Source organism: Vombatus ursinus, unplaced genomic scaffold (assembly GCF_900497805.2).
Source record: "Vombatus ursinus unplaced genomic scaffold, bare-nosed wombat genome assembly UNPS02014801.1, whole genome shotgun sequence".
Classification (NCBI taxonomy): domain Eukaryota; kingdom Metazoa; phylum Chordata; class Mammalia; order Diprotodontia; family Vombatidae; genus Vombatus; species Vombatus ursinus.
In genome coordinates, this window is record NW_020954579.1 from 11,113,532 (window position 1) to 11,128,694 (window position 15,163).

Below are 15,163 nucleotides of genomic sequence, written 5' to 3' on the forward strand. Positions count from 1 at the left end.
GTTGCCTTAGATCCTTGCATTGCTGAGAAGAGCTAAATCTAGCAAACTCAGTCATCACACAGTGTGGCTGTTACTGTGTTCATTGTTCTTTGGTTCTGCTTATTTCACTCAGCATCAGTTCACATAAGTCTTTCCAGGTTTTTCTGAAGTCCTCCAGCTCACCATTTCTTTTTTTGGGGGGGGGGTGGGTAGGCAGTGGGGTTAAGTGACTTACCCAGGGTCTCACAGCTCGTCAGTGTCAAGTGTTTGATCTGAGGCCGGATTTGAACTCGGGTCCTCTTGAATCCAGGGCCAGTGCTCTATCCACTGTGCCACCTAACTGCCCCAGCTCACCGTTTCTTAAAGCACAATAGTATTGTATTACATTCATATATCACAGCTTGTTCAGCCATTCCCCAATTGATAGGCATCCCCTCAATTTCCAATTCTTTGCCACCACAGAGAGAGCTGTTATAAATATTTTTGTACATGTGGGTTAGTTTTTCTATTTTTTGAACGATCTTTGCATTCTTGACATAAATCTCTCCTGTTCATACTGAATGATCTTTGTGATATATATTGCTGTAATTTATTTATTCGTATTTTATTTAATATTTTTGCCATGATATTCATTAAGGAAATTTGTCTATGTTTTTTTTCCTCTGTTTTTAGGTATCAGCACCATATCTGTGTCATAAGGAATTTGATAGGATGCCTTTACCTATTTTTTTAAAAATAGTTTATATAGTATTGAAATTCATTAATTAAATGTTTGGTAGAATTCACATGTAAATCCATCTGGTCTTATATATTGTTTCATAGGCAGCTCATTTGTGGCCTATTCAATTTCTTTTTCCTAAAATAGGGTTAAGTATTCTCTTTCCTCTTTTGTTAATTTGGGAAATTTACATTTTTGTAAATATTCGTTCATTTCACTTAGATTGTCAGTTTTGCTGGCGCATAGTTGGGCAAAATAACTCCTAATAATTTCTTTAATTTCGTTTTAACTGGTAGTACATTCTTTTCATTTTTGATACTAGAAATTTGATTTTCTTCCTTCTTGTTTGAAATCAAATTATCTATTTATTAATTTTTTTTTCATAAAACTAGCTCTAGTTTCATTTTATACAATGGTTATATAGTTTATTTTATATAATGGGTTTTTTTAACTTTCAATTTTATTTCTCTCTTTGGATTTTTAGAATTTTCATTTTGGTGTTTAACTGGGAATTTTTAATTTGTTCTTTTTCTACTTTGTAGAAATTGCATGCCTACTTCATGGATCTGCTTTTTCTTCTGTTGATGTATGAATTTAGAGATATAAATTTTCCCCTAACTACCACTTTCACTGCATCCAACAAGTTTTGGAATGTTTTCTCATTGTTGTAATTCTCTTTAAGAAATTATTGATTGTTTCTCTAGTTTGTTCTCTGACCCACTCATTCTTTAGGATTAGATAGTTTCCAGTTAATTTTTAATTTATGCTTCTACAAGGGCAGCTATGTGGTGTAGAGGATAGAGTACTGGGCCTAGTGTCAGGAAGACCTGAGTTCAAATGTGGCCTCAGACATTTACTAATTGTGTGACCCTGGGCAAGTCACTTCACCCTGTTACCTCAATTTCCTCATCTGTAAAAATGAGCTGGTTTTATGCCCTAAAACATGGTCAGTTTTTGTGCAGGTACCATGGTACAGCTGAGAAAAAACAATTTTTTTTTCTCTAGTGGTCTACTATATCTTTTCTAAAATTCTATTTATCTTCTTTAACTACTTTCTTGTTTATTTTTTGATTAAATTTATCTACTTCTGGGAGGGGAAAATTGAGGTCTCCCATTAGTATTGTTTTACTCTCTGTTGCCTCCTATAACTCATTGAACTTTTCCTTTAAGAATTTGGATGTTGTATCATTTGGTGCATAAATGTTTAGTATTGATATTATTTCATTGTCTATGGTATAGACAGCATAATGTAGTTTCCCTGCTTATCTCTTTTAATTAGATCTATTTTTGCCTTTGCTTTGTCTGAGATCATGATTGTCACCCCTGCTTTTTTTTACTTCAGCTGAATCATAATAGATTCTATTCTAGCCCTTTAATTTAGTTCTGTGTGTCTCTGTTTCAAGTGTGTTTCTTGTTAACAGCATAGTGTTGGATTCTGGCTTCTAATCCATTTTGTTATCTATGTTGATTTCATGGGTGAATTCATCTCATTCACATTCACAGTTATGATTACTAACTGTGCATTTTCCTCCATCCTATTTTCTTCTATTTATCCTTCTTTCTTTTTATCCTGTTACCCCTCAAAAGTTTGTTTTGCTTCCAACCACTGCCTCCCTTAATCTGCCCTCCTTTTTGTCAACCACCCCTTCTCTTATTCTCTTCCACAATCACACACATAAACACACACACAGATGCATGTGTATGTGTTTATATATTCTCTCTTTATATTTGTATGTATGTGTATATACGTGTATATGTGTGTGTGTGTGTGTGTGTGTGATACATGAGAGAAAATATGTGTATGGGTATGCACAGATGAACAGACATACACACGTAGATTCTTCCCTTCTTGAACCAATTCATGAGAGCAAAGTTACAGCATTGCTCATTCCCTTCCAGACTGTTTTCCTCTCTACTATAAAAGCTCTTTCTTTTCCATTCATTTTTTCTTTTGAGATCATCCCATAATAATTGAATTACCCCTGTGACTTTTGTCTGTAGAATCCTTCTAATTACCCTTATAATGATAAAGTTCTTAGGAGTTACATGTATCATCTTCCTATATAGGAACATAAATAGCTTAATCTTACTGAATCTGTTAAGATTTCTTGTTCATGTTTACCTTCTTTATGCTTCTCTTGAGTCTTGTGTTTAACAGTTAGATTCTCTATTTATCTTTGATTTTTTCATTAGGAATGCTTGAAAGTCCTCTATTTCATTAAATGTTTAAGGATCATACTCATGTTTCCTGGGTAGGTTATTCTTGGTTGTAATCCTTACTCCTTTGCCTTCCAGGATATCATATTCCAAGCCCTCTGCTTCTTTAAGGTAGAAGCCACTAAATCTCATGTAATCTTGACTGTTTTTGTTGTTGTTTAGTTGTTTTTCTTTCATGTCCAACTCTTTGTGCCCCCTGTTTGGGGTCTTCTTGGCAAAGATACTGGAGTGGTTTGCCATTTCCTTCTCCAGCTCATTTCACGAATGAGGAAACTGAGGCAAACAGGATTGTCACTTGCCCAAGGTCACACAACTAGTAAATGTCTGAGGCCAGATTTGAATTTAGGAAGCTAAGTTTTCCTGACTCTAAGCCTGGCACTCTATCCATTGTGCCATCTACTTGCCAGATGATCTTGACTGTGGCTTCATGGTATTTGAATGGTTTCTTTTTTTTTTTTTTTTTGCTTTTTGGTGAGGTAACTGTGGTTAAGTGACTTGCCCAGGGTCACACAGCTAGTAAATGTCAAGTGTTTGAGGCTGGATTTGAGCTCAGGTCCTCCTGACTCCAAGTCCAGAGCTCTATCCACTGCGCCACCTAGCTGCCCCTGAATGGTTTCTTTTTGACTGCTTTAAGTATATTTTCTTTGTCCTCGGAACTCCGGGATTTGGCTTTGTTTCTGGGAAATTTTATTTTGAGATCTCTTTCAGGTGGTAATCTGTAGATTGTTTCAATTTCTATTTTACCCTCTGTTCTAGGATATCAGGGGAGTTTTCCTTGATAATTTCTTCAAATATGTTGTCTAGGTTCTTTGATTATGGCTTTCAGTAGTCCAGTGATTTTTAAATTATCTTTCCTCCGTTCTTGTTTTCTGTCAGTTGTTTTTCTGATGAGATATTTCACATTTTCTTTGTAAGTTTTAGTTCTTTTGACTTTGGTTTATTGTTTCTTTGTTGTCTCATGGAATCGTTAGATTGTAGTTGCGCATTTCTAATTTTTAAGGAATTATTTTTTTAAATGAGCATTTGTGTTGGGGTTTTTTTTTCTCGTTTTGTTTTGTTTTGTTCTCTTTTTGTTTCTTTTTGCTTTTTGGTGAGCAGTTGGGGTCAAGTAACTTGCCCAAGGGTTACACAGCCAGGAAGTGTCAAGTGTCTGAGGGCGAATTTGAGCTTAGGTCCTCCTGATTCTGAGGCCAGTACCATATCCACTGCACCACCTAGCTGCCGCTAATTGTGTTTTTTAAGGAGTTATTTTTATCAGTGATGTTTCTGCCTGCCTGGAGTCCTATGGGATTGTCTTGGATCATTGTATTGCTGAGAATAGGGAAGTCATTCACAGTTTTTCATCCTATGATATTGCTGTTACAGTGTACAAATGTTCTCTTGGTTCTGTTAACTTCATTTTCCATCAGTTCATATACGTCTTTCCAGGTTTTTCTGAAATCATCCTGTTTGTCATTTCTTATAACACAGTAATATTCCATCACAATCATAATACCTCAGTTTGTTTAGCCATTCCTTCTCATTTCTTTTACTAGCTTTTTCTCTGCTGCTTTTATTTGGTTTTTTTTTTTATCATTTTTTTAGCTCTTCCAGGAATTCCATTTGGGCTCCCCTCCCCTTTTTTTTCAGTCTTCACTTGTAGCTGTTTCAACATTTTGAGTTTGTCTTACTCTAACCTGTCACCATAGTAACTTTTTATGGTCAGATTCTTTTTGTTGTTGTTTGCTCATTTTTCTAGCCTATTTCTTGACTTTGAACTTTCTGTTAAAGTTGCGATCTCTGTTCCTAGGATCAGGGTTGGGGGAGTGGGACTGTTCCAAGCTTCATGCTTTCTTGAAGTGCTTTTTTTCCAGAGCTAGTTCTCAGGGTTTTGAAGCTTTCAATGCTTCTAAGGTGGTATAATCAGGGGAGAGGTGTGATTGCAGCTCTTTTGGCAACTCCAAGAGAGGCCTTCTCCTCAGGGCCCCTCCTCCCTTTTGACCACAATCTATATAGCTTCTCATGGCTGCTGCTCCCTTGTGACAACAGGCAATATTGCTCTTTAGGGTCTCTGACTGCAAACACTTCTTTCTACCCTGAAATTGTGACCTGGAAGTGGGTGGAATTACCTGGAATTGCCTATAGTGCCCTGTCCTGTTCCCAGTGCTAGCACAGGGGTCCTTTGTAGTGTCTTTGTGACCAGTTGCTTGATCCCCTTACTGTCACTAATTTGAGAGCTCCTGAAGCTCCTGCTGTTGCTGTTGCCACCTCCAAAACTCATATCTGGTGTTGCTGCCACTTACTCTCTGAGCCAGTCCCCACCTCAGTGTCATAGACCTCTCCTTCTGACTCTCCTAAGTTGTCTTGGGCTGGGGAAATGTCTTATTTTCACCTTTTGGTGGCTCTGTCACTCCAGAATTCTATTTGAGGTGTTATTTTAAAGTTGTTTGGAGGGGAATGTCAGCCATAGTGCTTTCTCAGCTTCACCATCTTCCAAGCAAATCCTTAACGAAGAGCATAGCTTGGGTACAAATTCAGCTAGAATTCTGGAAGAGATGAAGCATAGGTTTTAAAAAAAAGAGTTTTTCTTTTACAAATGAAATCACAGTGTTAGAGGAGAAAATTGGAATAGCAGTGAGAATTGTAGAAGAAAGAATTGGAAAGAGAATTAGTAGCTTGGCACAAGAGATTTAAAATCTTGGCCAAATAATAAATTCTTTGAAAATTAGAGTGGACCAAATAGAAGTTAATGATTTCCAGAGAAAACAAGAATTATTAAAACAAAGTTAAAAAGACTGAAAAAAAGTGGATGAAAATGTAAGATATTTCATAGCAAAAACAATTGACCTGGGAAATAGGTTGATAAAAGAAAATTTAAGAATTGTGGTACTTCCTGAAAGCCCAGAACAAAAAAGTGCCTAGACATTTTATTTCAAGAAATCTTTAACAAAAAAAAAGTGCCTAGATCTCTTTGAATCAGATCGTTAGAAAGAATCTGCTAGTTACTCTCTGAAAAAAAAAGCCAAAATGAAATTCCCAGGAACAGCATAACTTTAAGATCAATGAAAAAATATTGCAAGCAAACAGAACTAAAAATTAAATTACCAGGGAGCCACAGTCAAGATCACACAAGATTTAGCAGTCACCACAATGATAGAGAGCAGAGAGCTTGGAATATGGTATTACAGAAAGCAAAGGATAAGTTTACAACCAAGAATAACTTACTCAACAAAACTGCATATAGAAGACTTCGAGGTTAATGAGAAATGAAGTGAGCAGAATCAAGAGAAGCTTTCACTGTAACATCAGTATTGTAATGGTAATCAATTGTAAAAGACTTAGCTACTTTGATCAGTACTGTGATCCAAGATGATTCCAAAAACTCATCATGAAAAATACTATCTACCTCCAGAGAGAGAATTGATCAACTCTTGAGTGCAGATTGAAGCATTTTTTTCCACTTTATTTTTATTGTTTTTTTTCCCACGTGTTTCATATGAAAATATGTTTTGCATGACTTCATATGCGTAGAGTATTTTATTTCTTACCTCTCAATGGGAGGGGTAGAGGCTTGAGGAAGGGAGACAGTTTTGAGCTGAAAATAAACATGAGCAAAATTAACCCAAAAAAGTACATCAGTAATTATCCATTCGTATTCCTGCTTGTTTATCACTGTATCATATCAGAATCATATGACATCATGTATATTATGTCATCATACATCTTATCACTAGGACTTGGCAACAGATTGGATATGGGGCAGTGTAACACCTAGGTTTCAAGCCTGGGTGACTGGAAGGATGATGATGATATCCTCAGTAGTAATAGGGAGATTTGAAGGGGGTGGCGGGGATTTGGGAATAAAGATAATGAGTTCGATTTTGAACCTGTTGAGTTTAAAATGCTTATTAGATATCCAGTTCAGGATGTCCAGCAGGTATTTGGAGATATGATACTAGAGATCAGAAGATAGGTTAGAGCTTGATTAATAGAGTTGAGAATCATTTGCAGAGAGGTGATAATCAAATCCATGGGAGCCGATGACTTCACTTAGCCAAACAATATAGAGGGAAGAGAAGAGCGCTCAGGAAGAGGCCTGGGAGGATACCTAGCATTAACTAGAATATTATTATTTGGGTGTTGTCTCCCCTGTTTGATTGTAAGCTCCTTGAAGGCAGGGACCAGGTTTTTGAGATTTTTTTGTTTTGTTATATTCCACAATTAATAGCTTTTGGCTTAGTATAGTGCCAGTACATAGGTGCTTAATAATTTGTTGACTTAACTGTTGAAGGCTCCATGATTTTTTGTGTAATTTTCTACACCTTTTTTCCACTTACCCCACATAGCCAATTATTTGTTAAATTATGTAATATCTTTCTGTATAACATCTCTCGCTTATGTATCCTTCTCTTCAGTCACACAGCCACCACTAATTCAGGCCCTCATCAACTATTACTTAGACCAGGGGTGGGGAACCTGTGGCTTCAAGGCCACACGTGGCCTTCTAGATCCTTGGGTGTGGCTTTTTGACTGAGTCCATGTTTTACAGAATAGATCCTTTTATTGAGGGGATTTGTTCTGTGAAGTTTGGATTCAGTCAAAAGGCTGCACTTGAGGACCTAGAGGGCCACACGTGGCTTCGAAGTCACAAGTTCTCCACCCCGACTTAGACTATTTCAATAAGTCTTCTAATTGAACTTCCTGCTTCAAGTTTTTACTCATTCTAGTCTTTATGGAGCTTCCAAAATAATTTTATCCCTCTGAAGCACAGGTCTGCTCATGCCTTCTCTCCCTTAATAAATTCCAATTATTCCTTATTTACCCCTGTCAACCATTTGCCAATGGTTTGGTCCAAAGAAACAAACAGAATCAGTTTCCCCCTTAACTGAAGGTTTGTCCAAAGAACAACCACAATGGGCTTCCCCCTTACCGAAGGTTTGTTCAAGAACAAGTGGAATGGGGTTCACCTTACCAAAGGTTTGAACAGAGAACAAACAGGATCAGGCTCTACATGTGCTATAATGTGCTTATTTGTTCTCATTAAGCCAGAGAATCATGCATGATGGAGTCAGAAAATAATTCTGAACTCAGATAAACAAGCTGAAGGAGACTCTTTATACACTTAGAGCAATCCCAACTCAGAATGGCTGTCAGCCAAAATTATGGTCTTCCATATGTGTTAACCATAATACGAGAAAGGAATTTCTCAATAGAATAGGTTGTAAATACAATAAGATAAGAGAATGTCAAGGTGTCAATTGAAATTATAAATCCAGGATGTCTGTGTTTCTTTTATCATTAACATGACATAATATAACATAGGAAGAGTCAAGATAGCATCCGGTTTAAGGCACCTTGTCCTTGGTAGTCATAAACAGAAGAATGCTCCTGGTCAGCTTCATCTGGCCTTGTAGTTGTGACACAGGAAGGGGCATTTTGGGTTCACTAAGAGAGCAAAGCAAAGCATGTCAGTTAGAGCATACAAAGCATTATAGTAGGTTAAACTCAGAGTGGTCCAAAAATGTCTTTCTCCTGATTGGCCAATCCAGGTTTTAGGCCTTTCTCAGGTGATGGGGGCACCAAAATGGTTCATACCCCTAAGATTCATAAACTCTTCCATTTAGAATTAGTAAAGTTAAATATTTTTTCAGTTAATAAAAATGTACTTTGCCTCCTCACCTTTCCTCCCTCATCTCTGGGAAAAAAAGAAAAACAAAACTCTCAACAACAATTTGCACAGTTGAGCAAAGCAACCCCCTACGTTCACTCTGTCCAAAAATATGTCTTGTTTTGCACCCTGAGTCCATCACTTGCCTTTCAGGAGGTGAATAGCATGTTTTAGCATTGTTCCTCAAGAATAGTGGTTGGACATTCAAAAGTTTAGTTATTTTTCTTTACAGTGTTGGGTTGTATAAATTCTGTTCACTTCTTTGCATCAATTTATGTAAATCTTTTTTAGATTTCTTTGAAACCTTGCTTTTGATCATTTCATATGGCACTCGAGCATTCTGTTACATTCATAATAATAGTTTGTTAAAGTGTGCCCCAATTGAGGGCTATCTCAACACTACATTAACCTACTTGTTTTCTTTCAGCTTCTCTCAATATTTATCATTTTCATTTTTTGTAATTTTTGTTGATGTAATGGATTGAAGATGGACTCTCAGTTAACTTTAATTTATGTTAGTCTATGTATTTTTTAATATGGCTTTTTGATAGCTTGGGTTTTTTCCTTTGAAAACTGCCTATTCAGGTCTGACCATTTATTTATTTGTTGTGGAAATTCTCTAGTTCTTATAAGTTTGGATCTTAGTATTTTTAAAAAATGAGTTTTATTGATAAATTTAGGCTAAATTTAAATTTCACCCTGTCTCCCCTTTTCATTCTAGGGAGCTATAACAAAGAATTTTTTTTTAATGGAAAAAATAAGAGGAAGAAGTGAATATAAATCAGCAAAGCCACATATCTACACCTGTGGTTCTCCTCACCTCTGCAAAGGAGTAGGGGAAGCAGGCTTCTTGTGTCTCTTATTTTAGGCCATGCTTATTCTTTGTGATTTTAAAAATTGTTTTTGGTTGTTGTTGCTCTTTCTGTTCATGTTATTATAGTCATTGTGTATATTTTTTACTGTCTCTGCTTCACTGTTTATGTGAGTCCATGTTTCTCTGTATTTGGCATTTTCACTGTTTTCTTATGCAGAGTAATAGTCTGTTATATTCAATTTATTTACCCATTTCCCCTTGGATTGGGAGGTATTTCGTTTTTGGTTCTTTGTTACCATAAAAAGTGCTGCTGTAAATATTATGTAGGGCTTTTTTTTTTTTAAATCTATGACCATTTGGGGATATATGCCTAGTAGTGGAATTTCTGGGTCAAAGAATATGGACATTTATCTGCATAATTCCAATTTTTTTTCCAAAATGGTTGCACTAATTTACACCTCCACTAACAATACATCCACGTGCTTATCTTTCCATACTTATTCCAACGTTTACTATTCCTATCTTTTTTCATTTTTACTAATTTGTTAGGCATAGGTTGAAACCTCAGTATTGTTTTGATTTGTATTATTCTCACTAGTAACCAATTTGCTTAGTAATAGGTTGAAACCTTAGGATTTTTTGATTTGTATTATTTTCACTGGTAATTAGGAACATTTTCACATGGCAAACTTTCACTAGTTTGCATTTCTTCTTTTGAGAACTGTTTCTTTATCCTTAGCCACTTTTCTTTTGAGGTATGACTTTTAGTATTATATATTTCTGTTGTCTATATGTCTTGGATATTCAGCTCTTATCTGAGAAATTAAAGGTGTTTTTTCCCCTCATTCTACCACTTTCCTTTTTATCCTAGATGTCTTAATTTTGTTTCTGCAGATTTATTTCACAAAATCAGAACTATTTTATCTTGTAATTGCCTCTATCTCTTGTTTTATTAAGAAATACATCTGACCATAGATTTGCAAGGTATATATGATCTGCTTCTCTTCTAATTTTTCATTGGTATGCAATTTGTAATATCCAGATAGTGTATCCATCATGAAATATGGCTAAGTAATTGGTCTCAGCCTGATTTCTGCTAAAATGCTTTCGTTTTTCCTGCAGTTTTTTAGAGATCTTAAGCAATTTATGTCTTCTGCTAACAAATTATTTGTTTTGAGGTTTGTCTGACAATGGATAATTGAATTGTTATTTTTGATTCTACTCTGTTTAGCCTGTTTAATTGATATATATCTGTATTTCTTAACCAATACCAAAGGAATACTGCTGTCATATGGTTTGAGGGCTGGAAATAGTATTTTCCTCTTTTTTCCAGTCAGTCAGTAAACATTTACTTTGCACCTACTATGTGCCAGGCACTGCTAAGTGATGGTTATACAAAGGAAGGCAAAGGACAGCAGCTGCCCTTAAGGAGCTCGTGATTTACCCTTTTTCGTTATTTTCCTTGACAATCTGGATCTTTTCTTCCTTCAGATGAATTGTTATTATGTTAATGAGTTCTATGAAGTGTTCCTTTGTTATTTTGATTGATATAGTGTTAAAAGTATAAATTCATTTTTGAGGTATTGTTATTATTACGATGTTGGCCTGGCCTAGCCACGAGTGCTATTTCTCTACCTATTTAAATTTTTTATTTCTTTTAGGAACAATTTGTAATTGGATTTAGGCAAATATTTAATAAGCTTTGGTAAATTGACTCCCAAATAGTTTATGCATTTTGCAGTTATTTGAAATAAGATTTCTCTTTCTTATTGCCTATTCTTTTTCTACTATTTTGTTATTACATTAAAAAAATGTTTTTAATAGTTTACTTAGAAAATACTAGGGATTAAGCAAATAAACTGAGACGGTCAATAATACCTTCAGCAAAGTTGCAGGCTACAAAAGTCTTTTTACTTTATTTCGTTTTGACAACTCTGAGGAAACATAACTAAATATGATATTCAAGTTGTGACATTTAGGAAATTTGACTGGGGAGGGTATTGGTTCACTTGTCACAATTTAATCCTCAAAAAAAAAACTACAATAAATTATAAGCGGAATGAAACTCAACTGTTTCTTTTTTGTGTTAATCATTGAATTTTTATTTGTTTCGTTTTATTTTTCAACTACTGAGCACTTTTTGAAGTGCTCATTTGAAAGAAACAAAAAGCACTTGTAATAAATATGTGTACTTAAGCAATACAGTTCCCGTGCTGGCCATGTCCATAAATGTATGTCTCATTCTACTTCTTTCTGTCACCTCTTTGTCAGGAGTTTGGGTAGCATAGATCATCCTCAGTATTATGGCATCATATTTGGTCATTAAGATCAGATCTTAAGTTTTTTTGAAGTTATTTATCTTTTACATTGTTGCTTAAACAGCCATCTATCTATTCCAACCCATACCCAAAAGGAATTCCCACTGTAAAATTCATGAAAAATGATCATTTCGCTTCTGCTTGAAGTCCTCTGCTAAGGGATAATCCTCTTCGTTCTGGTTGCATGCTTAATTATCCTTGCTAATAAAAATGATAGGGTGGTTCAGGCCTTTATGTCTACTGCATCATCCTACTCTCATCTTTTTTTGAAAATAAAAGTGAGTACCCATTGACTCATCTTTCCTACTATTAGGCCTATACCCCAGAGAGGTCAAAAAGGAGGAAAATAAATTCTTCATTGAGCAATGTTGATAAAACTCTTTTAATGGTAGCCAAAAATTGGAAACTAAGGGAATGTCCTCCTATTAACCTGGCTAAACAAATCATGACTATATGAATGTAATGGACTATTACTGTTCCTTAAGAAACAACAAAATAAAGTGTTTCAGAGGAGACGTATATCAGTTAAACAGGCTAAATACTAATAATGATAATAACTTTAAATGTAATTGAAAGCTAGCAAAATTCTTTGGTGAATAATATCTTTGAGCCACTCTTTACAAGATCTTGATTTTAAACTTTCAAGGTGAGTTGCTTAGTTTTAAACTAATTTTTGTGAATGGCAGGATTGTTCTTCAAGAAAGTAGTTGTCATTTTATTGTTGTTGTTGCTGTTAAAAAATCATTGTCTTCTTCCCTTATATTTTTAGTCAATGGAATCTCAGGTTTCGAACAAGCCTTTTGTTACTGTGAGCCACTGAAATTAATATGGGGGGGGGGAATGTCTCATTCCTTCTTTCTGGTATCATCTGTGCTGATACTGCATTTCATAATAGCCCCTGGAGTTTGGGAAAGTGAGTCAAATAGAAACTTTCTGTCAGGTTGGGATAACTAAGCATTTTAATGTAGTACTTGAAGAATAATGTCAAAGAAACACATATATTTTAGGTGACAAATTTAAGTGTATTATCTGTTTTTGAAGATGGGTTCAAATTGAAGTGTCGGAATTAGTAAGATTTTCTTGAATGAATTGAATCTCATTCACCCCTAGGGAACTTCATTATTTTTCCTTTTCTTTTTTAGTAAGTATTATAATGGATGGCTTTTTGGAAGTTTTTATTTTCTCTATAAGTTGACATTATTGAAAAAAGCATTTCACCTAGTGGGCCAGAATACTTACTGGCCCAGAATACTTACTGGCCCCATGCGTTGAATGTGGAAAAGCCCCCAGTACTTTCTCAGCCTATTGAACTCATTGTCTTTTATTACTTTTTTTTCTTTCCTCTTTTTATTATGAATTTAACAAACATAAACATTTGAATATATGATGAACAGAAAAGAAGGTTGTATATGAAACCGTGACCTTCTTTATGCACAGTTTATTTTTCCAAAAGAGTATTTATTTAACAGGACAGTAACAAAAGTGCCCTTCTTTTGCATTTACCTCGCTGCGCCTTTTGCTCTAATCTGTTTTTTTTTTTAAATAGTTTCATTGATACTTTCTTTACATCGCTATTTTTACCCACTTTACTGGGTCTTCTACTTCTAACACTATCACTTCCTTGTACCAAATAAGTATGGTCAAGAAAAACATATGAACACATTTGCAGGGTCTAAAAATGTCTGCTATGTTCATTTTCCTCAACCTGTAAGAAGTTTCTCCCAAGCGCACTTCTTCAAAGCATTGTTATGAAGATGAATATAACTGTTACACTGGGAATTATTTGGAGAAAGAAAAACATTCTATTCTATTAAAAAGTATTTTTTTCTTTAAAGTGATTAATATGATGGGAAATTTAGATGCTTCTTAGTCAATGAATTATTCTCATAGTTGAGAAGGCTTTAAAATAGACTTGTTTGACTTGATTGAGTTGCCAAAATAAGAAAGTTTTTCTGTGTCATTTTAAATTGCAGTTTTTATTCCATTTCTTTTTCTTTCTAGGGTCCACTTAATAGTGAGTCTTCCAATCAGAGTTTATGCAGTGTGGGGTCCTTGAGTGACAAAGAATTAGAGGTAAGAAGATAACATCCTAAAACCATCATGGGTGAGATGGGATTAAAAGTTACCTGAGTGTTTAACACTGTTACTATATATATATATATATATATATATATGTGTGTGTGTGTGTGTGTGTGTGTGTGTGTGTGTTTTTTTCTGGTATTTGTATAGTTGCAGTATTCATTGCTCTTCAGGAATTAGTAGTTACAACAGACTTAACTTAGACCCCCTTGAAGTTTGACACTTTGAGTAGTACCAGTGAGTGTAATCATGACTTGGATAGGTCTTTATGGATATGTATAGCTTGCCTGATTTTTTTTTTCTAATGACAATTTGAAGGTACATTTTAGTTGTTACTAAAGATTTTTGAAGTCAGGTTTCTTATCGAGCAGATGACTTGGCAGAAAGATGACTCCAGATCTGTAGGAGTAAACTTTGAATTTTTATCAAATCTAAGAATTTTGAACCAGTTCGTTGATTATCCAGACCCATTCATTTCTTAATAAAGTGTAGGTTTCTTAAGAAGCTTTAAAAACAGATGATATCTGGTGATTTCTTAAATCTCAGTTTGGAGAAAAAACTAATAGTTTAGAGAAATTATTTTTTGTTTATTTGCTTGTCCCCTCCCCCCTTAAAAAAACAGAAACAAATATTATGTTATTTGATCTTCGCAGTAACCTTGTGAGAGGTAGTTGGTATTATTATCCTAATTTTACAGTTGAAAAAAATGAGGCAAACACAGTTTGTAACTGGCCCAGTGTGACATTGCTAGTGAGAAATACTTGCTATTACTAAATACTTACTAATACTGAAATAGAAACCAGATCTCATCCTAGGTCTTCCCAGCTACAGACTTAGCAGTATAGCTGCCTCTAAGAAGTTCTTTTGGTAGAGAGACTACTTTAAAAAACAAACTAACAAACACTAATATTGTGAATGTATTTCTTTGTGTTCTTTATCTGTGAAATGCAAGGAATTGCTAAAAGGAGTAAATAAGATGCTTATCATTTGATTTTATAAATGGTATTGAAAGATGTTTAGGCTCCCAAACACATAGGTAGCTTTAGGTTCTATTATTAGGACTATTTCAGATTCCTTTTCTCTTATGTACTTGTAGAAGCTTTTGGAAGAACTTTTTTTCTCATAAATTTGAATTATAGTTTCTTTGATTTAGAAGGATTAGAAGATTCTCTTTGTTAGCTTCCTGAAACATGATGAACACTAAATGTTTGAGAAATAATTATTTCTTTTTGTGGGGGAAAAAAATATACCTTCATGTTACTGTGACTTTTAAAGTAGGAATAGTAAGGTAGAGGCTACTTAACTTTTCTATATTAAGCTTTTTCTCTTAGAACAGGAAACTAAAACTCATTTAGGGTTTGACCATGCCAGTAGGGAATTGTATCTCCTTA

The 15,163-nt window shown here is 34.8% G+C and overlaps 1 protein-coding gene across 3 annotated transcripts in view; it reads left to right on the forward strand.

Annotated features, from left to right (window-relative positions):
• TLK2 (tousled like kinase 2) overlaps nucleotides 1–15,163 on the forward strand; it is a 168,750-nt gene that overhangs the window by 39,141 nt on the left and 114,446 nt on the right. For all 3 annotated transcript variants that reach the window (XM_027872944.1, XM_027872946.1, XM_027872945.1), the window contains exon 3: nucleotides 13,695–13,766. In XM_027872944.1, coding sequence (XP_027728745.1) covers nucleotides 13,695–13,766 — 72 coding nt within the window. The remainder of the gene's footprint in view (nucleotides 1–13,694; nucleotides 13,767–15,163) is intronic.